This window comes from Eubalaena glacialis, chromosome 6 (genome assembly GCF_028564815.1).
Source record: "Eubalaena glacialis isolate mEubGla1 chromosome 6, mEubGla1.1.hap2.+ XY, whole genome shotgun sequence".
Taxonomy (NCBI): Eukaryota; Metazoa; Chordata; class Mammalia; order Artiodactyla; family Balaenidae; genus Eubalaena; species Eubalaena glacialis.
Window position 1 is genome coordinate 19,011,214 of NC_083721.1, and position 24,874 is coordinate 19,036,087.

General features: G+C 38.3%; 1 protein-coding gene across 4 annotated transcripts in view; it reads left to right on the top strand.

Annotated features, from left to right (window-relative positions):
* APP (amyloid beta precursor protein) overlaps nt 1–24,874 on the top strand; it is a 286,588-nt gene that overhangs the window by 58,977 nt on the left and 202,737 nt on the right. For all 4 annotated transcript variants that reach the window (XM_061194014.1, XM_061194013.1, XM_061194010.1 and 1 more), the window contains exon 3: nt 19,635–19,764. In XM_061194014.1, coding sequence (XP_061049997.1) covers nt 19,635–19,764 — 130 coding nt within the window. The remainder of the gene's footprint in view (nt 1–19,634; nt 19,765–24,874) is intronic.

Genomic DNA, 24,874 nt, shown 5'->3' on the forward strand with positions numbered 1-24,874 from the left:
AAATAAAATTAAAGTCACTAGAATTAATTTTCTCTGTTACCAGTTTGATATATTTTAGTTCATTTATTTGTTTATATTTAATTTTAGTTTTTCTCTCCTTATTTTTACGATTTGAAAACCTAAAACATTTACATTGTTAAAACATTGAAATAAGAAGTTGCACTCCGAAATCTCACTTGCCATCCATCCTCTGTTAAAAAAATATTTTCATCGTTCTTGATTTATCCTTCTTGAAAAAGAGAGAATTTATATTTTTCCTTCTTCTGCTTATATAAAAGGTAGCTTACAATAAGCACTGTTCTGTACTTTGCTTTTTTAACATAACTTTTAGATCCTGGAAATCACCTCCTTGCCATTTGTAGAGATCTTCAGCATTTGTGTAATTTCTCCTAGTTTTCTTGCTGTTATTGTGTAGGGTTTTTTTTTTAATTAATTCAGTTTAAAATAACTGGAGTCCAAGGCATTTTGTCCCACATTTCCAGACAGTTATATATTCCTACAATATGTGGCTCTTTGTGTTTTAAGAACATTTAAAGGAATTAGTCTTACACCTCTTGGCAAAGCAAAATTTCTTACCCTACATAAACAATGGATAACCTGGCAACATTTCCTTTGTTGTAATCTTTTATGTACAAGAAAATTTTCTTTAGCCCTGTTGGATCCAAAATGAGTGTTTAATGAAATATATATCTGTGTGTGTGTGTGTGTGTGTGTGTGTGTGTGTGTGTGTGTATATATATATATTTAACATATACATATATGCCCACATGTATTTTTTTTTATTGGTAGCACTATAAGAAAGGACAATCTAAATTCTAACTCCTGTGTTTTGAGAAGCAAAGAAGCATCTGCATTATCACAATATATTGCATATCAAGTAATTTTTGTCTCGAAGGAGTATGAACCATGATGTGAAAAGATAATTCTTCATGTTTAAGTAGAAATCACTAATATTGGCATCCTTTATATTTTTTTAAAAAACCATTTATTATATAGGGACTGATAATAAATTCACTTTTGCCTGGATATGACAATTCTAAAATATACATTTTTGGAAATAATATTCACATTCTATTGAAGAGTTCCTCTAGTACAGTTTTGTAGATGAGTTATGAGTTGGTAAATTGGAGCTCTGTGCATGCATGCTTTTAGGTTTTTGATACCATTTTACTTATCTGGATACACATGCAGATTATGCATTCTGAATGTTAAATGAATTTTTTTAAAGGCTACAACTCAAATTTACTTAATGACGTTGACCACATCATTTTCTGTTGAATGGCTATTTTGATGTAGATATCATAGTTGGCATCTAAGTTTTTCTTCAGTGTCAGTCATGAATAATCAGATGTTTTTACATTTGTATGATGACTCTATAAAAATTACTCTTCATGACCCTGAGAACAACCCTATTCCCACTCCACTTAGAGATCCCACTAATGCCTGGGTAACTTCGCTTCCTGTTTTAGTCTGTTGTTTGTCCCAGGGGTAAGCCACAGAGTGGTTCTTTATAGTCCCAGCCTTTGCCAGATTGTTGGTGGCCATGGGGTGGAGGTAGGGGGAGGAAAGTGAGCCCTTTGGTTTTTCTCCTTTGTCTTGAAATTCTGGTTATATCTGCCTATCTCAGCTTACCACCCACTGAGGTCTTGTACAATGATACACAACAGGCCAGAGTCTTAAGATGGATTAGACAAACATCAGGCTAGAGAAGTTAAGAATAGGCCAGACCATCAGGCCTTGTGGGCCCTTTTAATGAATTTGATCTCTATTCTGTAACAACAGGATGTGTCATGGAAGGTGTTTATTTTTTTAAAAGAAAGAGAATGACTGTACATTAGCATTTCCAAAAGTCACCCTCTAATAAGAACGTACTGTATAGCACAGGGAACTCTACTCAGTACTCTGTAATGACCTATATGGGAATAGAATCTAAAGATTGATTCTACAGAATCAATCTATAGATTGATTCTATAGAATCACATATTCTGTGTATATGTATATGTATAACTGATTCGCTATGCTGTACAGCAGAAACTAACACAACATTGTAAATCAACTATATTCCAATAAGAATTAATTTTAAATTTTAAAAAAATAAATAAACTTATCAATCACCACTTTATTGTGAATCATCATGAAGGGCTGAGTCAGAAGGCTGGTCAATATGAGCACTCTGACCCTGAAAAAAATAAACAAAAATGAAAGTCACCCTCTTGCTTTGTCACTCTGACCTCATATCTAGTTTCTCAGTTCCCTGGGACCCAACTGGAGCCTGTACTCCAGAGCTGTCCAGGGCAGTCGCCACTAGCGGCGCATGGCTGTCGAGTGCCTGCAGGGTGGCTATAATGTGTGCTATAAGGGTAAGATATCAATAAGTACCATATCTCAAAGATTTACATGAAGAAAGAGTATAAAATAATCACATTAATAATTTCATATTGATTGCATATTGGAATGATAATATTTTGTATATACTGTTGTAAACATCATGTATATGTTACTAAGTTGTGAATATGTATGTTATTAAAATGAATTTCAACTGTATCTATCTTTTTACTTTTCAGTGTAGCCACTGTGGAATTTAACATTACACTGGCATTATGTTTCCATTATATTATATTTCCATTGAACAGTGTTGCTCTCCTGCCCCGCCCCATTCCACCAGTGACTCTGGGCTGTAAGGGTCTTAGATCCCATGATCTAGCAAGTGGCAGAGGGAAGCGGAAGTGAAGAGTCCCTCCAGACCTTCCCCCAGAATTTTACTGGTGCTTGGGAGTTAGAGAGGCTTATTTGGGGCCTTTGAAATACATCTTTCATTAAAAATATTTTAGTGCAAGATGATTATATGAATACTTTTCTAGAGTCCAGTGATTCTCTCTTCCTCCTTCAGACTTATATCTCTGAGTGCTAAGGATGCAATGATGAGTAAGATACAGGACCTGTTCTTAAAGCGAGATCGCAGGGGCGAGAAAGGCTTATAAAATAATTTTAGCAACTGAAAAACTGATGATGATGATGTTGGCACATGGTGATAATGTTGATAATGCTGGTACCAACTAAATTTTATTGAGCATTAACAAGGTACTGAGCTACCCTGCCAAGTGTTTGCCCTCATTTTACCCTCATGATGCCTCTGGGAAAGAATCCTGGGAAAGAAACTTGGTGATTTGCAACATTTAAGGGGAACAAAGTGAAAGATTCAATGGAGGAGGAGCAGTGGCCAGAAACCTAGGATCAGAACTCGGTGGTATTATGTGCTGGAAGTCAAGCTAGGTTAATATCTAAATGAGGGAAATGATGAGAGTGCAAGTGTGATGCAGACCAGAAGTGACTGAAGTATAATTTTTGACAAGGCAACTCATGACTGTCTTGCAAAATGAATGCGTATCAAAACTTTTACTCAATTCACTAATTAATGAGGTAACCTGTAAGATGTTAACCAGTTTGACTTGAAGAGATTTAAATCCTTTTTCAACAAACTTCATTCACATGGCTGTGAACAGGAATTATCTAATCTGCCTTGCATGAGACAGGAAACATTTGCATTGCTATCAGGTATCTACAGTATCTACTCCTACAGGGTTGTAAAGTAGCCTATAGAGAGTCAATCAGAAGAACATACCCTGTTTAATCAGGTCATCTTTTCCCCTACCACCCCAGGCTCTGGAAGACAACACCTGCATTTCACTGCTGGGGCAGCCAGTACATAATCTCTTTTGCCCATTTCTGAATAATGGACATTTTTTATAATAAAACAGTCTCCTAATTTGGCAAATAAAAGTTCATTATTGATCTTTAGGATAGCAATTTCAAGGGAATAGCATGGGAAGAGTCAAATTACAGTAGGTTACAGGAAGAATAACATGTATGGGTGTTGAAGCCATCTGTGGTCTCTTTGAGGAAAGTCCAAGAGGCAAAGAGCTTGTGGGCAATTCATGGAAAAGGGAAAGGCTTTGTTTTTTGTTGGGCTTTGTTTTTAAAGGGAAGGAACTTCAGCTGAAGGAAGCTTAAACTAAACTGTAGGAAGGGTAGATCCATCATAAGAAAACTAGTGACTGGCTGAGACTTAGAAAAGAGAATAAAAGATGGGGAAATAGGGTGGGTTAATTAGGCAGTTTATGTTGTCAGGTGACTGAAATCTACTCGTACATGGAGAATATTTTCTCCCATTGATGGAGAGGATCTTGGGGTAGGGATAGCTTACAGAATTTTAAAAAAGGCATCCAGTAACTGGGTCCTCAGATATCGAAACTGAGACTCAGTGCTGCCTGGAATTTCTCTGTTGGGGTCTCTTGTTTTCTGCTATCCTTTCTCCTTTATTTTCACCTCATTTTCTCCTGCAAAGATGGCTTCCTTTAGGAGGCCAGGGAAGATGGCAGCTCTGGGAGTTTGTTGTTCCAGTTTGGATTTCCAACCCCATTCTGCCAGTGTGCATTCTAATTCCCAGATAGGGTTCTCGTTGGTCCTGCTTTCAGTCACCCATCTACCTTTGGACTAGTCACCATATCCACAAGGACTCAGTATGTACTGGGACTGGCGCACCTTGGTCATGAGGGTGTAAGGCTTGTTTGGCATCCCAACCAGAGCCAACTGGTGTGGGGAGAGGAGCTCTTGCCAGAAAAAAGGTTGAAGAGTGGCATGGGGGCAAAATAGAATAATGACCAAAGCCCAACACAATGGGCTTAGAAACACACAGTGCCTTTTTAAAAGTTTTATAGGTTGGAGAGTGGGTAGCTGAGGGAATTCACATCATGACTTTAACCAGCTTTGGGGAAGGTATTGGGGGGTGGGTGTTGGAGAGGTGTTCACTCAGAACGTTTAAACAGTGTTCAACTTTTTCTATTGAATGGTGTATCCTAAACTATCTAGAACATTGCTTATTGATATTTTAGGGTCTTTCTGCCACTTTCCACTTTGTAGGTAGTCTGAAATTTTTCTTTTATAATTAGAAATAATAGTTTCATTTGTAAGATTGAATTTTTTTGTGTGTTGTTGGAAAATGTTTATTTTCCTTTATTTTTTTCTTAGCTCCGTATTTTTATTTTAGACAGTCGATTGATTCCCTGCTAAGAAAGCCAAAGAAAATAATGTTCGTAATTTTTCCAACTCCCCTTCTCACAGATTTTGTAAGCTATATTATTTTTATATTTTTGAAGTTTAATATTATGGTCTGTTCTATTGTCATAATTCTCACAGTCGTAGGTTCTGTCTTTAACTGGATTTGGTGTTTACAGCCAATCCTTTCACCAAAGCATCTCTATTCCCATAATGTTTATTTTGATTCCTCTATTTTTTTGGGTGCCTGTCATCTTACTTGGTTATTTCCAGAAGTTGTTCTTATTGAACAGTAGTTTAGTTATGTATAGAATTCCAGGTTGACAAGTATTTTTGTTCAGCACCGTGAAGATACTTATCCACTATATTCTGGCATCATTGTGCAAATTCCCTTTTTTTAAAATGTACAAAAACCATTACTGTCACCATTTAATGTGCTATTCATTTACTGATTACTTTCTCTCAATAGTGATGAATCATTTTTTTCTTTATGTTCTCAGTCCCTCTTGTGACCAAAACACAGATGTTTTAGAGACAGCTGGCTGAGTCAGAGAGGCAGCTGTGAGCAGTCTGTGGTCCTAGGACAGAATGAAACCAACTGAACTCATGACCGTGACCTCATTCTGACCTTTTGCTAACCAATTTAACTCACTTGTTAAATTTGTTTTTCCAAAGGACTGCCTGTATAGCTGCACATCGTATCTGTTGGTGCTTAGCTTAATATAATGTGTCACATATTATTTTTTTTGATGGTGAATTATCTAGTCCATATCTTTCATAGTTTCATATTCCTCTCAGTTTGTATTCCCTGCTGTTGGTTGTTTTATTGTTATTATTAATATTGGCATTTTTGCCTCCTGATTTCTTTGGTCCTATTGTTGGTCAAGGGCAAGATTAGGGAGAAAAAAGTAAAAATCGAGTCTTTTACCTTTGCTCTTATAAAGCCCTTATAAAGTTTGATTGGGAAGATAGTTTGAAACTTAGGTTTGTGTAATCAGCATTTTATCTCATAGCATACACATTCTTGGTACCCATAAATTCCCTCCTGTTCCCCAATCATAATAGTTATGTTCTTGCCCAATCATCATTCAAATACTTGCATATTTGAAATATAAAAATTTCTTTACATTTTTTTATTAGCACAGTCAGCACTATTCTTTCATTTTTTTTTTCATCAAATGTGTATTGAGGACTGCTATAGACTTAATGTTTGTGTCTTTCCCAAAATTCATATGGTGAAGCTTTCAGGTCCAATGGGATGGTATTTGGGGGTGGAGCCTTTGGTAGGTAATCAAGGTTAGATGAGGTCATGACGATGGGGGCTTTGTGATGGGATTAGTGCCCTTATAAGAAAAGACACCAGAGAACTTGCACAGTTTGCTTTCGCTGCCTGTTCACACAAAGAGATAATGTGAGAACCCAGAGAGAAGGTGGCAATCTGCAAGCCAGGAAGAGAACCTTCACCAGAACCCAACCATGCTGGTACCCTTATCTTAGACTTCCAGCCTCCAGAACTGTGAGAAAATAAATTCCTGTTGTTTAAGCCACCTGGTCTATGGTAATTTGTTATGGCAGCCTGAGCTAAGACTAGGACTTACTTTGGCTCCTTTGGGCAAAAGGATTATAGGCCCAGAGTGTCACTGAGAATTACCGTTTCTAGAGATCATGCTTTACAAGGCATTTTATGCAACACTCGGCTCTGACTCAGAGCATGTGGGTTGTCATTTAGTAACTGCTTGTGGACGGCCTGTTGTTGGCACAGAGATTGGAACTGAATAGGGCAGATGTTCTGCCCTGCTCTCTACACTGAAAGAACCTCCCCTGAAATGGCCTTGTGGTCTCCTCCTGCAGAGACTGTTTCTTTCCATTGATAGAATTCTAAAGAAATCTTTAAGCAAGAGTTAGGGGTTGCTGGCCCTCAGTCCAAATTTGCCCTCAGTTTATTTTTACCCAGTTAAGATGTAGGTGCCATGATAATGCTCAATAGTAGAGTGATAAACATATAGCAGGGCCTTAAATATTCAGTTAAATGTGCTAAATGATCACTAAGTACACTTCCTGAAAACAGGAAGCAACCCTAGATTGTTCTTTATGTGACCCTGTGTTAATATGTTCTACCGTTGACTGTTGATGAATTATGTTTTCTAGCAGTTACAACCTCCCCTTCAATCTTGGTTGGACATGAGACTTGCTTTATCCAGTAGAATAGAGTGGTAGTGGTGCTGGTTTAGTTCTGGGTCTAAGCCTTAATTCGGCCTAGAAGTTTCTCCTTTTGTGCTCTGGGAAGGCAGCCATGTGGAGAAGCCCAAGTAGAAGAGAATGGAGGCCCCCACTCAATAGCCCTACCTGAGCTCCCAGGTGGCTGCCAGCACCAGCCACGTATGCAAGGCCAGGTTGGACTTTGCAGGCTTCCTTTCAGTACTCTAGCTGACAACACCATGTGAAGAAGAATCACTCAGTCAACTCACAGAATTGTGAGGAATTCTAAATTATCACGTGGTAGCTAACCTCCGAGATGGCTCTCAACAGTGCTTGCCTCCCTCCTCGTATTCGCATCCACACGTAGTCCTTAGTCTCCTCCCGCAGTGTGCAGGAGGATATTACAGAAATGATGTGTGTGACATTTGAGGCTAGATCATAAAAAGCACGTGGCTTCTACCTTGCATACTTTTGCTATGGTGGAAGCCGGCCGCCATGTCATGAGGACCTCAGTGCTTCTGCCAGCAGCCAGCACTCGCTTGCCAGGCAATGAATGAACCACTTGGAAGTGGATCCTGTAGCCTAGTCAAGCCTTCATTTGACCTCAGCCCCAGCTGACATCTTGACTGCACCCTTGTAAAAGACGGGATCACTCAGCTAAGTCTCTTCCAGACTCCTCACGCACAGAAACTGTGTGAGATAAGAAATGCTTACTGTTTGAAGTTACTAAGTTTTGGGATAGTTTGTGTGCAGTAATAGATGACCACAACAGACGCTCCCTTGACGATTATTTTCCTCTGTGGTCCTTTGGTAGAAAAAAGTTCCTTTCCTTCATTCTATACTAGATATAGAAAGTGCTGCCATCACAGAAACAATTTGAAAATAACTATGTAAATTATTCATCATTTAACAGTCTAAAGTGGCCACTTGCCTTAATGAACTGTTACATTACCCAGATATTGGCCTAAGGAACCTAGAAGTCTTATAAGTAGATCAAAACTAGGATAATATTCCCCTTGAAACATACATTATAAAGCCTAGGAAGAAAAATTAGAATTTTTAGATTTTGTTGTCCTCTTTCTTTTGAATGAAATGAGGTTTAAAAAGAAAAAAAAACAACATTGTTTTATTTAAACCAAAGGCTTTAGGTTGAGAGAAGAAAAAATTGGAAGTATACTTCAGTTCTTCATCTGAAGAATTTTATTCTGTCCCAAATTTAATTCAGGCAAATTGAGCAAATATTTACTGAGTCAAGATAAGATTTCATGTCAGGTGTTGCTGAGTGGCCAGACAACATTCTTGGCTCATAGGAGCTTCTAAATACACAATTAGATAAATTGAGAAAAGAATTTAGGAAATTGAAAACGTAGAATGAGGCTGTAAAGTAGAGGATCTTGATTATAAATCTGGGTTTTGGGATCTAATTCTAGAGATGAGTAAGGGCTATGGGATTGTTTTTAGCAGGAGTGTTTTCTTGTCAAGACACTTTTGGAAAAATTAGCCTATATCTAAGGGTGATTTGGATTGGGGAGAGAAGGGAATTCCAATCTCAAGATGCTAGTGTGAAAGGGATAGGAAAGATCATCCTGCCCATCCTTGTTGTATAGATGAGCACATATGAGATACCCCAATATGCTGTTATAAGGGAGCCCTTAGGGTCAAGTGCAGTGAAGGCAAAGCATGGGCTTCCCTATCAAACCTTCATTCAGATGCCACCTTTGCTCTTTGACACCTGAGCAGTCCAGGAAAGCTGCCTAACCAATCTTAGACCATGTCCTCCTTTTATGATAGGAGCACACAGGAGTGCATTGTAAAAGTTAAATATGGTCAGTTCAACGAGAAATTGTGTAAGTCCCAGTACCGTTCTTCCTCCTCTTTTAAGGAGAGAACTTAAAACACAGTCTCTTCAACCCTCTGCATCCCTAACATGCAGAGCACATCCTGGGGGGCAGGGGCTTAGAGCAGGTGTCCACGGCTCTGCTAACTTACACTGGGAGCAGTTCTCTGGAGGGAGCTTTGAACAGGTTAAGCCTCAAGTGCTGGCAGAGATTTCCAGCTGGGAAACTTAGGTGAATGTGGCTTTGCTTCTAGTCTTTCTATTAGATTATGGGTATACTTTCTTTTTCCTAAGTGTTTTCTTTTCCACAATTAACAGTATGTGTTTTCTGTTTCTTTAACCTTCTTGCTCTAAATGAACAGTTGTTTTGGCTATAAGTTAACAGGATCGCCGAACAAAGCACACCAGTGCCTGGACCAAACAAAAGCTGATGAGTTAAACAAAGCCACTTCCTTTGCCCAGCTGTCTACTCTAAAATATATAACATGACAGGGACTCCCAGACGAGACTTGTTTGTCCACCTTGCTGCCTTCATTCTATAGTGATGTGAAGTTAAAATTAATTAAAAAACAAACAACACGAGATCCTTTTAATCTAACCAACTTTGAGGGCATATCATAGACACACTGCTATGGTAGAAGCTGTGGAACATTCTTGACCATTATTATTTTGCTCTGTGTGCCATCTACCTTTGTGAGCTTAAAATTGACCCATAGATGACAGGCACCTATGCATTGTGGTTTTGGTATTTGAAAGATGCAAAAATTCATATTAAGTGAAAATTTTTAAGTAGAGGTATCCAGCTATCTATATACGAGTACAGATATATTTTCTGCATTATTGGTCTGTATGCTTACAAGGATTGCTTGCATAAACCATAGGATTCAGAGGTAAAAGAGACGAAACCAGTTTGGATATTTTTTCCCACACAGTTTTCATTTAATGAGATTAATGTTTGATTTAACATTTGTCCTTGTTACTGTCTAGCTCTTTCCTAAATGCATACTCAGTTATTACATATTTGCAGTAACACTACAGACTTTTATATTTGCCGCCTTATTTATTTATTTAAAATGTTTTTCCGTAATATGTTTTTCTTTTTTCTTTTTAGCTTTATTGAGGTACAAATAACAAATAATCTTGTATAGATTGGACATTTTTTTAAAGTTTGTTTTTTTATATATCTTTTTTAAATTTTTATTTTATATTGGAGTATACTTGATTAACAATAGATTTGACATTTTCAAAATGAGAAAATTAGACATAAATTGACAGAGAGGGAATGAGGATCTTAGCTGTATGTGGACACATCTGTTTGTGTTTTCACATTCGTGTCCTGTCCTATTTATTTTGGTGTCCCTACCTTCCTCATTTGTCTTTACATTCAGCATGTTGGTATGAGTGATTAAACGTCGTACAAGGTTCTTGCACAATATTTTCCAACTCTGAGTCTGAATGTATGCATATGACAATATATTTATATACAATGTCAAAAACAGACTTGGGCCACATTATTGGGAAATAGGCTGGTGCCCTGAAACATTTTCTGTGCCTTGCTCTTAGATAAGGTCATCATTGTGAAAACACAGCACTGCACGTACTTTCCATTATTGCACTGGTGTTTCATCAGCTGCATCTTGCTTCCCAGCACCTCATTAAATTGTAATCAGAGGGCTCCCCTGATGGCGCAGTGGTTAAGAATCCGCCTGCCAACGCAGGGGACATGGCTTCAAGCCCAGGTCCGGGGAATGCCGTGGAGCAACTAAGCCCGTGTGCCACATCTACTGAGCCTGTGCTCTACAGCCCGTGAGCCACAACTACTGAGCCCGCATGCCACAACTGCTGAAGCCCACACACCTAGAGCCCATGCTCTGCAACAAGAGAAGCCACTGCAATGAGAAGCTCGTGCACCACAACAAAGGGCGCCCCCCCCTCGCCGCAACTAGAGAAAGCCTGCACGCAGCAACGAAGACCCAATGCAGCCAAAAATAAATAAATAAAATAAATTTTAAAAAAATTGTAATCAGAGAACAACTTTGGTTTCCAGTTCTCTTTCTCAATTAAATTAGATATTGTCTCCAATATCTCTCATTATTACAAGAATTTATGTTGAGAAACAATTTAAGGTATTATTTTTCTTTGTGTTCCAGAAAATTTTAGAGGAGAGACTATGTTATTTTAATCCAGAAACAAAAATATATTGTTTAGCACACGCTTTGTTTTGGCTTAGACAGTAAAGTGGAAGTAGTTTAGAACTTAGAATTAATACACTCTTTGAGTGCTCAGAGATATCATCTACTTTTTTTTTAAGTTTATGATAAATTTTCTTTTTTTAATTTATTTTATTGAAGTATAGTTGATTTACAATGCTGTGTCAATTTCTGCTGTACAGCAAAGTGATGTATGGAATCTAAATTATGACACAAATGAGCTTATCTACAAAACAGAAACAGACTCAGACATAGAGCACAGACTTGTGGTTGCCAAGGGGAAGCGGGGGTGGAGGAGGGAAGGTTGGGAGTTTGGGATTAGCAGATGCAAATTATTATATATAGAATGGATAAACAACAAGGTCCTACTGTATAGCACAGGGAACTATATGTTTAATTTCCTGTGATAAACCATAACGGAGATGTCACCTACTTTCATTGCTGTGTTCTAACTTCATCAATTTCATCTTCTATGAAATGGAGCCATTATCAACTGATACAGGTTTACGTGACCTGCTACACATAAAACATTTGTAATGATTCAGGCACATAATAAACCTTCAATTATATGTATTTTTTACCCTCCTCTTGGATATGTTCTTTGAAAAAGAAATTGATATGTAAAAACTTTCACAGGATGAAAATATCCTATGATTAGGCTACCTCTATACCATTTTACTATAGAGTTTGATTTTTTGTTTCATGTATTCATACATGCTACCTAGGTGCCATCATGCATTTACAATTAACTCTTGATTTGTTTATATTTTTGTTTTTTCACTTGTAATGTAAATTTAGAAGTCTGACTTTGTTTCCACTGGACTAGTTTTTTAACTTTTAGTTCTTTTTAATTCAAAATTTCAAGCATATGTAAAAGTAGAAAGAATAGTATAATGAATGCCCCCTGTGCTTATCACTCCAATAATTATAAAATCTAGTCACTCTTGTTCTTTGAGAAGTCTGGAATCCCAGTTCTCTATCTTACCTCCTTCAGAGTCCACATTATTTTTGGCAAGCCCCTTGTGCAGATAGATGTGTTGGTTATCCCTTTTGCACAGCTGTAAATTGATTAAGATGAACTAAAGGAACACACGTTATTTATTGACTTCTAACTCACATGTTTAAAACACCATTTTAATAACACTACATAATTTCTAGCATATTTTTTCAAAAAGAAATATCCTGGAGAATTTGATTAAAAATTGATTTTAAATGTTGAAAGACTAGAAAGAACAGTAAGTAAATTTTTTCAGAATTAGGAGCAATTTGTGTTCTTGAAATATCCTTGGTCGTTTGGAATCTAGTTGTGTGTAAATATGACTTTTGGCATGAATTAATCCCTTGTCCCAGGTGGCCTGTTGCAAAAGGATACTCCGAGGGCTCCCCTGTTTGTCCTTAATGTTGCAAATAAAGGAAAGTTTTTGTAGGACTCTAACAATATATGTCTTAAATATTTTTATATTTCTGTATATATACCTATATGTTCTTGGCTTTCTTAAATATCATCCATGTATTTTCTTGGTTTGTGTATTTAACAACTTAAATGTCATCTTGTCTGAGATTAATATATTTTCAATTTGGATAGACAGAGAGAGAGAGAGAGAAAGGGAGACTCTTTAGATTTTTAAAATTTAGAATGAAAATGTTCTGATGGTGACCAAGTTTTAAGGTACTTTTCTGTAGTGAGGGAAACCAATTAAGTTACCAACTACAACCTTCTAATATGGATCTAAGATTGTTGCTACTCTACCTCTCTTGGTTGTTAGTATTTGAAATTTCTTCAGTTCACTTAAAAAAATGTTTTTTAATATATGTACAGATAGATTTGCTTTCAAAGATAAAACATGTTTGTATGGCCAAAATAACTGCTTGTTACAGATGCCTGGGCCAGTCAGATGGGCCTCCTTAGCCTAAGTGAGAGCCTCGCTTTTAATCTTCCTAAGTATCTTCCTCAGCTGTGTATTTATTAACATTTATTAACATTAATCTATTGCTTTTTATATAAGATGCTATCACTGGTAAAAGTTGCTACATTATACTTGGAAGAATAATATTAGAAGGCACTGAGATGCTTATTTTTCTCAAAAGCTTATAATCCAACTATAATATCATACTATTCAGATAATCTTTTTTAAGAGATACATTGATAATACCCAATGAGAGCTGAATATATACTAAATATCCCTATGTCTAATGGATTCTGAACTTAGCAAGAAATAATCATTACCTATTTATCAGGCACTTACTGTGCTATCACAGTGTTGACCACCACTGAGGGAACACAAAAATGAATCATATTGTCCCTGCCTTCAAGGAGTGTATGTTCTAACGGGGCAGGAAGGCACATCAGTGTAATAGGAGGTGGAAAGTGGTCGGTGATCAAATACAAGCGATTGGATAAAATGCTTTGGATTCAGAGGTTGAAGTGATCAGGGAAGGGAATATTAGTGAACCAACTTTTGAGCTGGGCATTTTTCTTGGGTGTTGTTCATTCAGAAGGGAAATAAAGCTACCAAAATAGTTTATGTTTAAAAGGGGGCTTATTGAAGGAGACGCGGCACGCCTCGCTGGCGTTAGAAGTGCTCAGGTGGTCCCTGTCTTGTCCGCTGTCTATCTCTGTCTTGGGTACACAGCTGTCTCATCTTAGCTTCTCTCTCTGTACCTCTTATTTCCCTGCTTCTTCCAGAGGCCTAGTTCCCATTCCCCTGCGGGTTTTGACAGGCACCATCTCTGGCTATGACTTAACCCTGACTGCCAGCCGTGTATCCTCCCTCATCTAACCAGAGCCTGGATGTGTTAGTTCACAACTCTTGAGGAAGGAGAATGCCGTTGTCAGTGTGCTTTCCTCAGGCTGTAACCAGCTATGGGGCCGGAGCTGCAGAGTTAAAATCTGGTCACTAATGAGTGCTCTTCCGGAGGACGGGGGGCTGGAGCGCTGCAGAGAGGGGCAGGCATGTTGGCAGCCTCCTAATCACCTTAAACCAACGTTAATGAAGGTGGAACACCACAAGGAGGAGGAAATTGTGTTTCCTGCCCTTGGAAAGTGTATTTTCACTGGGGAGGCGGTGCACATATGTACCTAACCCAAATGTGAGGAGCACTGCGATAAATACAGTAAAGCATTCCTGAAGTGGGAGAGAGGGATTAACATCTATTACACTGTGAGTGGAGGAGGTTTGTCTACATGGGAGACCCTGCTGGGCCTGGGCATCTGAAGTGTGGTGTAAGGGTCTTAAGAAGAGTGTGTTGGGGGCACAGTGTGTGTATTTCTTCAGCGGCTGCCTGTGTAATTCAGGAAGGTTTGTAGGAACTGAGGATGGTTTGCATTTCAAGTAACTGACACAAGCTGGATTTGTTTCTGCTTTAAGTATTTCTTAATACAGCGGTTGTCATCTAAATCTTTTAATAATAAAAAATAGTCACTCATAATTGGGATGCACATAGGATACATTTTAGAAAAGGAAGGGGGCTGTATAAAAGTCGGGTTTTGCTAATGCCTGCTGTTTTAGCAAATTATCAGCAATGCTTGTTGTGTTAGCAATACATGCAGTTGCGTGTGTTGGAAAACATACAAATTAAATAGGTTAGGGATCTCAGATATCTTTATTTCCTACGTTAAGATGTGAGACGCACAAAGAAAATATAAAACATTGAGCTATGCTTATACTTAATTATGGTGAAAAGTCAGGGACTCAACTAACCACGAGCACATTTGCATGCCTAATTACTTTAATTTTTATTGTTGCCGAAGACTACGCTACTTTTTCAACATAGGATGCTTATTTGTCTCATAACACAAAAATGCTTATTTGTCTCTGGTGATATACTGGAGCTGCTTAATAAAAAATAAGATACAGTACTCAGAAGTTTTGGCAGAAACTTTAGTATGTTTTTTGTTGTGTTTTTGTGTTCTGGTTTTTGCTTTCTGACTTGGAGGTTACTTGTGCATGTGGCAATCACTGTGATTAACTGGGACTAGATGCGCTTCAGAAGAAATTTTGTGACTTTAATGTTTGGTGTTCCTCCTCTGTTTAAACCTCCTGAATTGAGAACAGCAAATTTTTATACTCTTTGGCAAAGTCGAATTAATAACTCCTTGTTTCAGGATAAAAGTGGCTGGAAGGGTGGAAGTCGCCACTTCCGTTTTCATTGTTAAGGCAGTAGGCAAACTACGTGTGGGATTCACGTGGTTCAGATTTTATAATCTCCTCCAACTGCCTATTAACAATCATCATTGTCCACATTCTGGAGAGAGAAGTTGAAGCACAGTAAATAACACATATGTCCTAGATTTCCGGGTGGGAACTGGAAGGGAGTTTTGTGTTTGGCTGATCACCTCGTGAAGCTCTGGTGCCCTTCAGGGGAGAAGCCCTGTCTTCACTGATCTTAATTGGTCCGTATGCAATTCTATCTGCTAGAAAATTATCCACCAAATAAGTTACTGCTCTGTTGTACCAGATATTATTGGTGCAATACCTTAGGACATTGAAGATGTAGTACATCATGAGCAAGAGACCTTTTTTTTTGTTAACTTATCAATTTGGACCCTACAGATTGCTTTTTGGTTTTGAATTAAAAAGAAGAAAATATGGCTTGACTGTGCCTGTAGGAGTTTTTTTTATAGAAAACTGAAAACTCCTGAGAAAATCCTCAGCAGGGTAATATTTCTGTGAAGTGGCAGCTAGAACCCCTTTAGAAAAATATAGTAACTCACACTTTACTGCACATAATGTTGTGTCCCTCAGGGCAAGCTCTCTAGTGTCATAGAGTTTATGACTCATGAGTGCTGTACTTTGTGATATAATAAACAAGGAGAGGTGGTGGGAGAATTATATTGCTGCACAAAAAGCCACTTCACCTTTCATCGTATAGGAAAAAACCCTGGGGATATTAAATTTTAGTGGCATTTTCAAGTTGAGCATTATCTACGACTGAAATGCATGCATTGAAGAGTTAAGATATGTAAGAACAAAATAAAATAAAGGGAAGGAGCTGTTTCCATTTAGAGCTAAGTTACTGGCAAGTGTTTTGGAAGAATAACTTTCTCAGTACCCGCCCAGGATCTGATTTAGATATCCTTTTCTGTGTGTTTTCATAGCATGTACCTCCCCATTGAATTTGCCTTATACTACACTGATCAGCGTTTTATTTTTTTAGAGCAGTTTTAGGTTTGTGGCAAAATGGAGAGGAGGGTGCAAAGATTTCCTGTGTACCCCCTTCCCCGACTCAAACATAGCTTCTCCCCCTTTCTCAACATCCCCCAGCAGAATAGTACATTTATTTCAATTGATGAACCTACATGGTCACATGATTATCACCCAAAGTCCATAGTTTACCTTAAGGTCCACTCTTGGTGTTGTACATTCTATGGGTTTGGACAAATGTATAATGACATGTATTCACCATTACAGTATCATATAGAATCATTTCACTGCCCCCAAATGTGCTCTATGCGCTTCCTGTTCATCGCTCCTTCCCCCTAACCTCTGGTAACCATTGGTCTTTTTACTGTCGCCATAGTTTTGCCTTTTCCAGAATGTATTGTAGTTAGAATCATACATGTATTTTCACACTAGCTTCTTTCACTTAGTAATGGTCAACTAAGATTCCTCCATGTCTTTTCATGGTTTGATAGCTTCTTTCTTTTTAGTGCTAGGTAATCCATTGGATGTACCACAGTTTTTATTCATTCTCAGTGCCTGATTTTTTAATTGATTGACCTCGGGGTTGGGACAAGGGTGAGGCGGGTGAGGCAGGTGAGAGGTACAGAGAGAGAAGCTAAGATGAGGCAGGCAATCAGGAAGCAAGATAAATAATATTTTAATGCACTATTTTTAAAAAATATGGGCTTCCCTGGTGGCACAGTGGTTGAGGGTCTGCCTGCCAATGCAGGGGACACGGGTTCGAGCCCTGGTCTGGGAGGATCCCACATGCCGCGGAGCAGCTGGGCCCGTGAGCCACAGCTACTGAGCCTGCGTGTCTGGAGCCTGTGCTCCGCAACAAGAGAGGCCGCGATAGTGAGAGGCCCGCGCACCGCGATGAAGAGTGGCCCCCGCTTGCCGCAACTAGAGGAAGCCCTCGCACAGAAACGAAGACCCAACACAGCCAAAAGTACATAAATAAATAAAAAATAAATTAAAAAGAAATGTACCACAATTTAAAAAATATATATATAACCATTTTGTCTTTTATTTATTTATTGTTGGCTGTTTCACACGGCTTGCAGGATTTCCAGTTCCCCGCCCAAGGATTGAACCTGGGCCACGACAGTGAAAGCCCAGAATCCTAACCATTAGGCCACCAGGGAACTCCTTTAATGCACTAAAAAGTAAAAATTAATGCCCAAAACTCCACAGTGAACAAAATATCAACATTTCAAATAAAGACAGGATCATGGCATGTTCTCTTTGAATGTGACTGACAATCATAAGAAAAATTCCTTCTATCCATAACCCACATTGTGGACAGTATCTTCTTGCTCTGAAACTGGTTTTTCCCCAAAGGCACTGCTTCCCCTGTAGCCTCCTCAGGTAGTTCTTCCCTTGCAACCGTCATAGCATTGTGCCTAGAGGTAGGGATGTGTTCCTTCTCACTCATTTTCACTTCCAAACCATTTTTTCCTTCTCCCTAAAATGCCCCCACCCAAACTGTGAAATACATGCTCTTGGACTAATTTACCCCTCTCCTCCACCTGTTGGAGGCATCTGGAGAGCTCTTTCTACTACAGTGGCATCCTCCTCAATCTTTGAAGATTTTAGGTCCTGACCTTCTGTCATTCAGTCAACTGCATCTTTCGTAATTCTTAGGTGATTTTTAATTTATTTATTTTATTTGTATTTATTTTTGGCTGTGTGGGGTCTTCATTGCTGCGTGCGGGCTTTCTCTAGTTGCGGTGAGAGGGGGCTACTCTTCGTTGCGGCACACGGGCTTCTCATTGCGGTGGCTTCTCTTGCTGCGGAGCATGGGCTCTAGGCGCACGGGCTTCAGTAGTTGTGGCTTGCGGGCTCTAGAGCGCAGGCTCAGTAGTTGTGGCGCACAGGCTTAGTTGCTCCGCGGCATGTGGGATCTTCCCGGACCAGGGCCCGAACCCGTGTCCCCTGCATTGGCAGGCGGATTCTTAACCACTGTGCCACCAGGGAAGCCCCATTCCTAGGTGATTTTAATATCAACCTTGATGATCCAAGATTCCAGCTTCTGTTTTTTTTATTTTCATTCCTCCAGTGATCTTGCCTTTATCATTCTTCTTCAGCCATGCCCTCTGATACTCACGTTATACTCCTTGCAATTACCAATAACTGTTACTCCTCCAGAATCTTAATTTCAGCTCTCTGACTCTCCAAGTACTGCTTCTAACCACCCCATTTTCTTTGGTATCTTTAGGACAAAATTCTGTAGCGCACACCAGGACTCATTGATACTACAGCCTTTTAAACGTATATCTCAACCTTCATATTCCCACTTTAGATTTCATGGCCCATTATTATAACCATTCCCTTGCTTCTACCCTCAGTTCTCATATGCTTTTCTCTCTTCATTGTATTTAACTGGCAAAACAGCAACCCTGGTGAAATGCAAGGGAAATCCCATTTTAGAAATAAATTTTTATGTTTATATTTTTCCTTCAAATCTCTACTATTATTATTAATAAATAGAAGGGATTTGATATTTTCACAAATATATTTTAGTTCATCAAGTTTCACATTTCTTTCCAAGTGCTCAGTAAACACCGTGATTTGTTGAGAACAGTAATCAGAGCAAAGGGCTGTAATTATCAAGGGAAGAGATTCATCAATGCAATTCTTTATCTAAATGACAGTCATGATAACTGTTTGATAAATTATGCTTATGTAAATTACTTTGAATAAAGAGAAAGATTTTTATGTAGGAAGCTTGCTGTGTGTCATATCCTGTATGTGAAATATTTGCCTAATTGAGTAAGACATGGGCGGTTTGAATTTGTCATGGTAATATTCCCAGGTGTAGCTACTGTAACATTTATTTAGGGCATTACAGAGTATCTTCGTCACACCAGTTTGTTTTGCATTGAAATGACCCCATGCTTTTAAGAGGGCCCCCTTCTCCCTTTCTATTTTATCTCCCCTAGAAAATATGTGAAGCCGGAATGGGTGCAGTAAAATAAAGTAAAAGTTATATTGCTTAATGTTTTGAATGGAATGATGGGTTCTTGACCTTTTACTTTACCCTGAATTCCCCAAGCTAGATCACAATTAGAGCAGGCTTGAAAACCTTAGAATAACAGTGGTGGTTCAACGTGTGCTTGTGTGCCAGCCCTGCCTCAGGTAACGATTTACCCTTTTTGTGTGCTCTCCCAGGTCTACCCTGAACTGCAGATCACCAATGTGGTGGAAGCCAACCAACCAGTGACCATCCAGAACTGGTGCAAGAGAGGCCGGAAGCAGTGCAAGACCCATGCCCACATTGTGATTCCCTACCGCTGCTTAGGTGAGCTGACTGACCTTGGAGCTGGCGTTGATTGGCTATGGGCTTTGGGGATGAAAAGGATGGATGCTCTAATTATTAGATCAGATATGCAGGCTCTTCCTTCAGCATATTGCCACTCTGCGTTGGAGTATATTTTGGACTCTTAAAGTAGCCTGTGTCCTGACAATAAAGGAGCAGTATGTCCGAGCTTCCTGCCTCAGAATGAATTTACCGAGTGTGTTTATTATCATTAAAAATTTGTGGACCTAACCCATAACTGCTGAATGAAAATGCCTAGTCGTCGGGCCCAGGAATCTTAATTTTACCAATTTCTGTAGATGATTCTCATGCACACTAATTAACTGGACTTAGCAGAATTCAGACCTTGTGTGTTTCTTCAATAGACTTCATAGAAAAGAGAGCCTAATGTGCATTTTGCTAATTTCTTAAAAATCTCTTTCTACAACAACCCACTACACCTCCTGTTTGAAGATAATTGGGGAATTAGAGTTTAAGTTGTTTTGTTTTTTTTTCCTGCTTACATCAAACTAGAGGGAACAGTTTGATCACTAAGGTTTAAATGTGTGTTCCTTACTGACCTCAAACTTTACTTTAATTTGTTATTTTAAAAACTGAGTTGTTTTATGTGGTATCATATTTTTTCCTCTGGAAATACTCTCATACTCTATATTTAATCTGACTTGGTTCTGTCTCTTCCTAGTTGATTTTTTTATGTAACCAGGCATTGGGAAAATCAGCAGTCTTTGCTCTGATAGCTGGCATCTAGATGTTTTCCCGAAGTTTATTCATCGGTAGGATAGTTGTAAGTAAGGACATAGGGATTTATCTGTGGAGGTTGTGGATATTCATTCCAATGACATCTTGTAAAGACTAAAAGGGGTCTGTCTTTAAAAAAAAGTCCCAACAGCAAACTTAGAGGGTCAGGATGACAGATTCTGGAGATCTGGGTAATACTTGGGTCAGACATGAATGTCATAAGAACATATTGATTACTGTTCAAGCCTGCACACAGTTTGAGACATTAATAGAAAACTGGGCTCATGCCCAATGAATGAAGATTTCATCTGGTGGATTTATGATAAAGAAAATGTGGAAAACCAGATTCTTAAACATTTGGCAATTGAAGAGTTTCCTTGTTCCTCCTTATCCGTTGTTCCTAGATACTTTACAAGGCTTCTAAGCCATTTCTGTCTGACTGGTCAAGAAGTGAAGTTTTAATAAGGTGAAAATAAGTAATGTTTAAATACTAGGTACAGAACTCCAATGTCAAGAAATATTGAGGTCAGCTGTCTTCAGGAACTGTATATTTCAGTCTAATTTAGTTGTTAAACCTAAAAACCATTTCATTCAGTATAAGTTAGGAAGTCGATCGGGATCCAGTTAATTAGGTGGGCCAGGTCTTGTTAATGATTTGTTTCTTTTGGTTCTCACTTACCTATTCTATGAAATGTTTCAAATACATTTTCTTTATGATAGAAGCTCACTGGGAACAGGTACTAGGTCTCTGGATGCGTGTTATTGCTGATGACACCTGATATAACACTCACAACTGTAGCTGTGTTTCAGAAGTAAACTCATAACATTTTGCTTAGATCTCCCTGCTTCATAATTCTATTCTGAATTGTCAGAATTAACTAAAATGTGGAATCCACATTAAGATCGTGCTTCACGACCATAGTGCCACTCATTGTGGCAAATTTCTTTTGACCCCAGATGGATTGTATCCCCTCTGCCAGACACTCTCCCTGCTCCTACTCCATACACCTCCCCGTCTCTGGAAAGCTCTCTTCCTATGGCAGGAGTATTGAAACTCCAAGGGAAAAACCACTGTGAGAAGGAACAAAAGATACCTAGAATGTGTTCAGATCTAAATATGAAGCCAGGAGATTTTGTGATAATGCTATGATTACTATCAGATACATGTTTTTATCATGATCAGCTGAGTTATGTACCATTTGGGAAAACTCCATCCTAAGTAATTTCGTTTTTTTTTTTTTTTTTTCTTTCACACACATTGTATTTTATTTTTACAAGAGATAAATAGACTGACACCAAGCATTGTACATGGATGACCACAACAAAAGCAACAATGATTGCAATTACCAGACATGAAACACACTCATACTATGTCATAATATTGACATTAAGTCCAGTAATCCTCCACTGTAACAGCTCCTTTACTTTGCAGTGAAAATTGATTTGTATATTCTTTGCCTCTGAGTCCTTGTGGGATTTTTTCTTTTTTTAAATTCAAACAGAAAGTCACAAAAATTATACTCATCCTCACCAGTTCACTCAGTCCCATGTAATTAATTTTTTTTTTCATCTTGATCTTTTGTTAGCACTTTTATGAGCTCATCAGTTTTTCATTAGAGTTCTAAAAATGCTTATTCATTCAGTTCAGCAGTACAGTCAGGTACCAGAAACACTTTTTGATAATTAATCTCACCCAGAAAACACTTATTTGATAGTAATGTTAATGACCTCTCCTCACCGTATTTTGTTAACCACTGTGGAAAGAGGGCCACTTCAAAATGTGTCATTCCACTATATTTACAGAGCTATATTCCACAAATATTTACAGAGCTGTAATGTGCAGGGTGAAGATGGGCAAGAGGAAATGGAAAAGCTGATAAAATCTTTCTTTCCCTGAAAGGCTGTGTAAAAGGATGGGAAGGAGTTGATTCCTGCTGAGGCTTTGGCATCAGCATGTATCAGATTTCTTTTTCATCTTTTGAACAGATTGCATAATTGCAGAAGACATCTCTTGTGATGTGTTTAGCCAATTTCCCAGGTCTGGTATAGTAGCTGGTATTAAATTAACACATCGACACTACCGCTTCTTGACTGCAAGTGGGACTAGATAATCATAAGTATTTCCAGTAGGTACCTGGCCTGTATGAATCCCTGGTATTTTTCCACTGAACCAAAAATTAGACCCTAACATGACAAGTATCAATAGAACGTACAATGCTTTCTACTTTGTTACTGAGCTTAGATTAGAATTGAGGAATGTGGGTACTACTTGATTCCTAGGTGATACCAAATTTTCCAAAAGTCTTTTTTTCCTGCTTTTTTTTAATCAAATGAAAGATTCTTTAAATTCTGTAGTGCTTTACAATTTTCAGAAGTTTCACACACATGATTTCATATAATCCTGTAATAACCCCGTTTTTTCCCCTGCCCCTCCCCCCTTCCCTCTCCCTACCGGTAACCACTAGTTTGTTCTCTTTATCTGCTTCTTTTTTGTTTCATTCATTGGTTTGTTCTATTTTTTAGATTCCACATATAAGTGATATCATACAGTATTTGTCTTTCTCTGTCTGACTTACTTCATTTAGCATAATGCCCTCAAAGTCCATCCATGTTGCTGCAAATGGCAAAATTTCATTCTTTAACTAATAATATTACAAAAGGTGGTATATAATATAACCACAATGAATACAACAGTGTGTTGTTTTCAGGAAAAGGAGTGGGAAAACATAAGTGTGTAATTTATATATTATTTTAATTCCATTAATACTGCACAGTCCCAATAGTTTAAATATTGTTTTTCCTATTTTCTTCCTTTCCCTTTCCCTTTTGTTCCTTCCTTCTTTCCTCCCTTCCCTCTTTTTTCCTCCCTAGATTTTAACATCTGTTACACATAGCGCGGTCAAGCTCTTTATACTTGTATAGGGCACCCACTGAAAACTTCCTCTGTGGGGCAGGCGATGTTGGTTTTATTAGTCTCACTTCACAGGCACAAATAATGAGGGTCAGCGAGACTGAATTTCTTGCAGTAACTCACACAGCTATTTAGTGGTAGAATAAGGACCGAAGCCCAAGATCTTTCAATTCTCAATCCAGTGTTCCTTACAGTATGAGAAGAGAATTGTACTAGAGCCAATAACCACCTGATTTACAAAATCAAATCATTGAGGGAAGGCTATGAATTGGAGGCACTAAGTAACACTTTAAAAAAAAATCTCACTGTAAATGTGTCTCATAAAGGACACAGCCATGTCGCTGGAACCTCCGTGGTTCCAGGATAAATTTCTCTGCGTGATCAGGTTTCCACTTTATGGTAGTAATAGGCAACATTCTTATATATTACTTGCTGCTTGAACAAAAAATTACTGTTTAGCGTTACCATAAGTACCCTCTAAAATTTCTGGCTGTATCTAAATAAATACTTTAGACAAAAGAGATTATTTTACTAAAGTTAATTCTTAGAAAGGTGCTACCTAGAAAACAAATAAGATTGTCTTAAACATTAAGCATATTAAAATTCAAAGCAAGGCTTGAAGAGAGAAAAATGCCTGTTATGTTCGGCACGCAGCCTTCCTGACCTTTTTATCAGATGCAGGATCCGGTGCCACACTGGGTTATTTTTCTCTAAGCCATGTATTTGCCTTGGGCATCCCTGCTCTAAGGTGTCTTGCATTCCTTGTCTAGATGGAGAGAGTGTATTAGGTTGCTGTTGCCCCTTTCCTCCCATGGAGTGGATGATTTCCCTTGAGAGTGAGCTGGCTTTCTCATTTCACCCTTTGCTTTTTAGTTATGCCTCTGGCACCAGACGGTAAGATCTGTCTTAATCATTTGAACATTTTATTAATTATCTCATACGGGATTCAAGCACATCATTATTACTCAAGAATATTTCCTTTGCAAAGCATTCAACCCCTTTCCATTTGAAGTACTACTTTTCATGGTGTTATAGATCCGCTATTGAAACTGATGCTCTTCTGCATTCGCCACTGTCCAGTAAAGGCAAGGTACATTGCATAAGGAGAGTTACTGTTGATTTATGGGGGCAAAGTAGGGTTAATAGTTTAATCCAAAGGAATTAGAAATTAAGGAATTACTACCTTGAATCTCATTTTATTTCATTTTATACTCAAGGCTTTCCAAACTTACAAGTAGTAATGACAAGGAAGCTATTCAGATATGGTCAGATGAGAAATGAAAGTTACTCAGTTCATTTTAATTTTGAATTTTATTGTTTTAATAAAATTTTAGGGCAAGCAAACATTGTTTTCTAGGTGACTACTTTTGTGTCAATTATCTACAGCTATCTTGATCTTCTTTAGTGTGAAAAGCATGTATTTGGATACTTTGACAGATATTT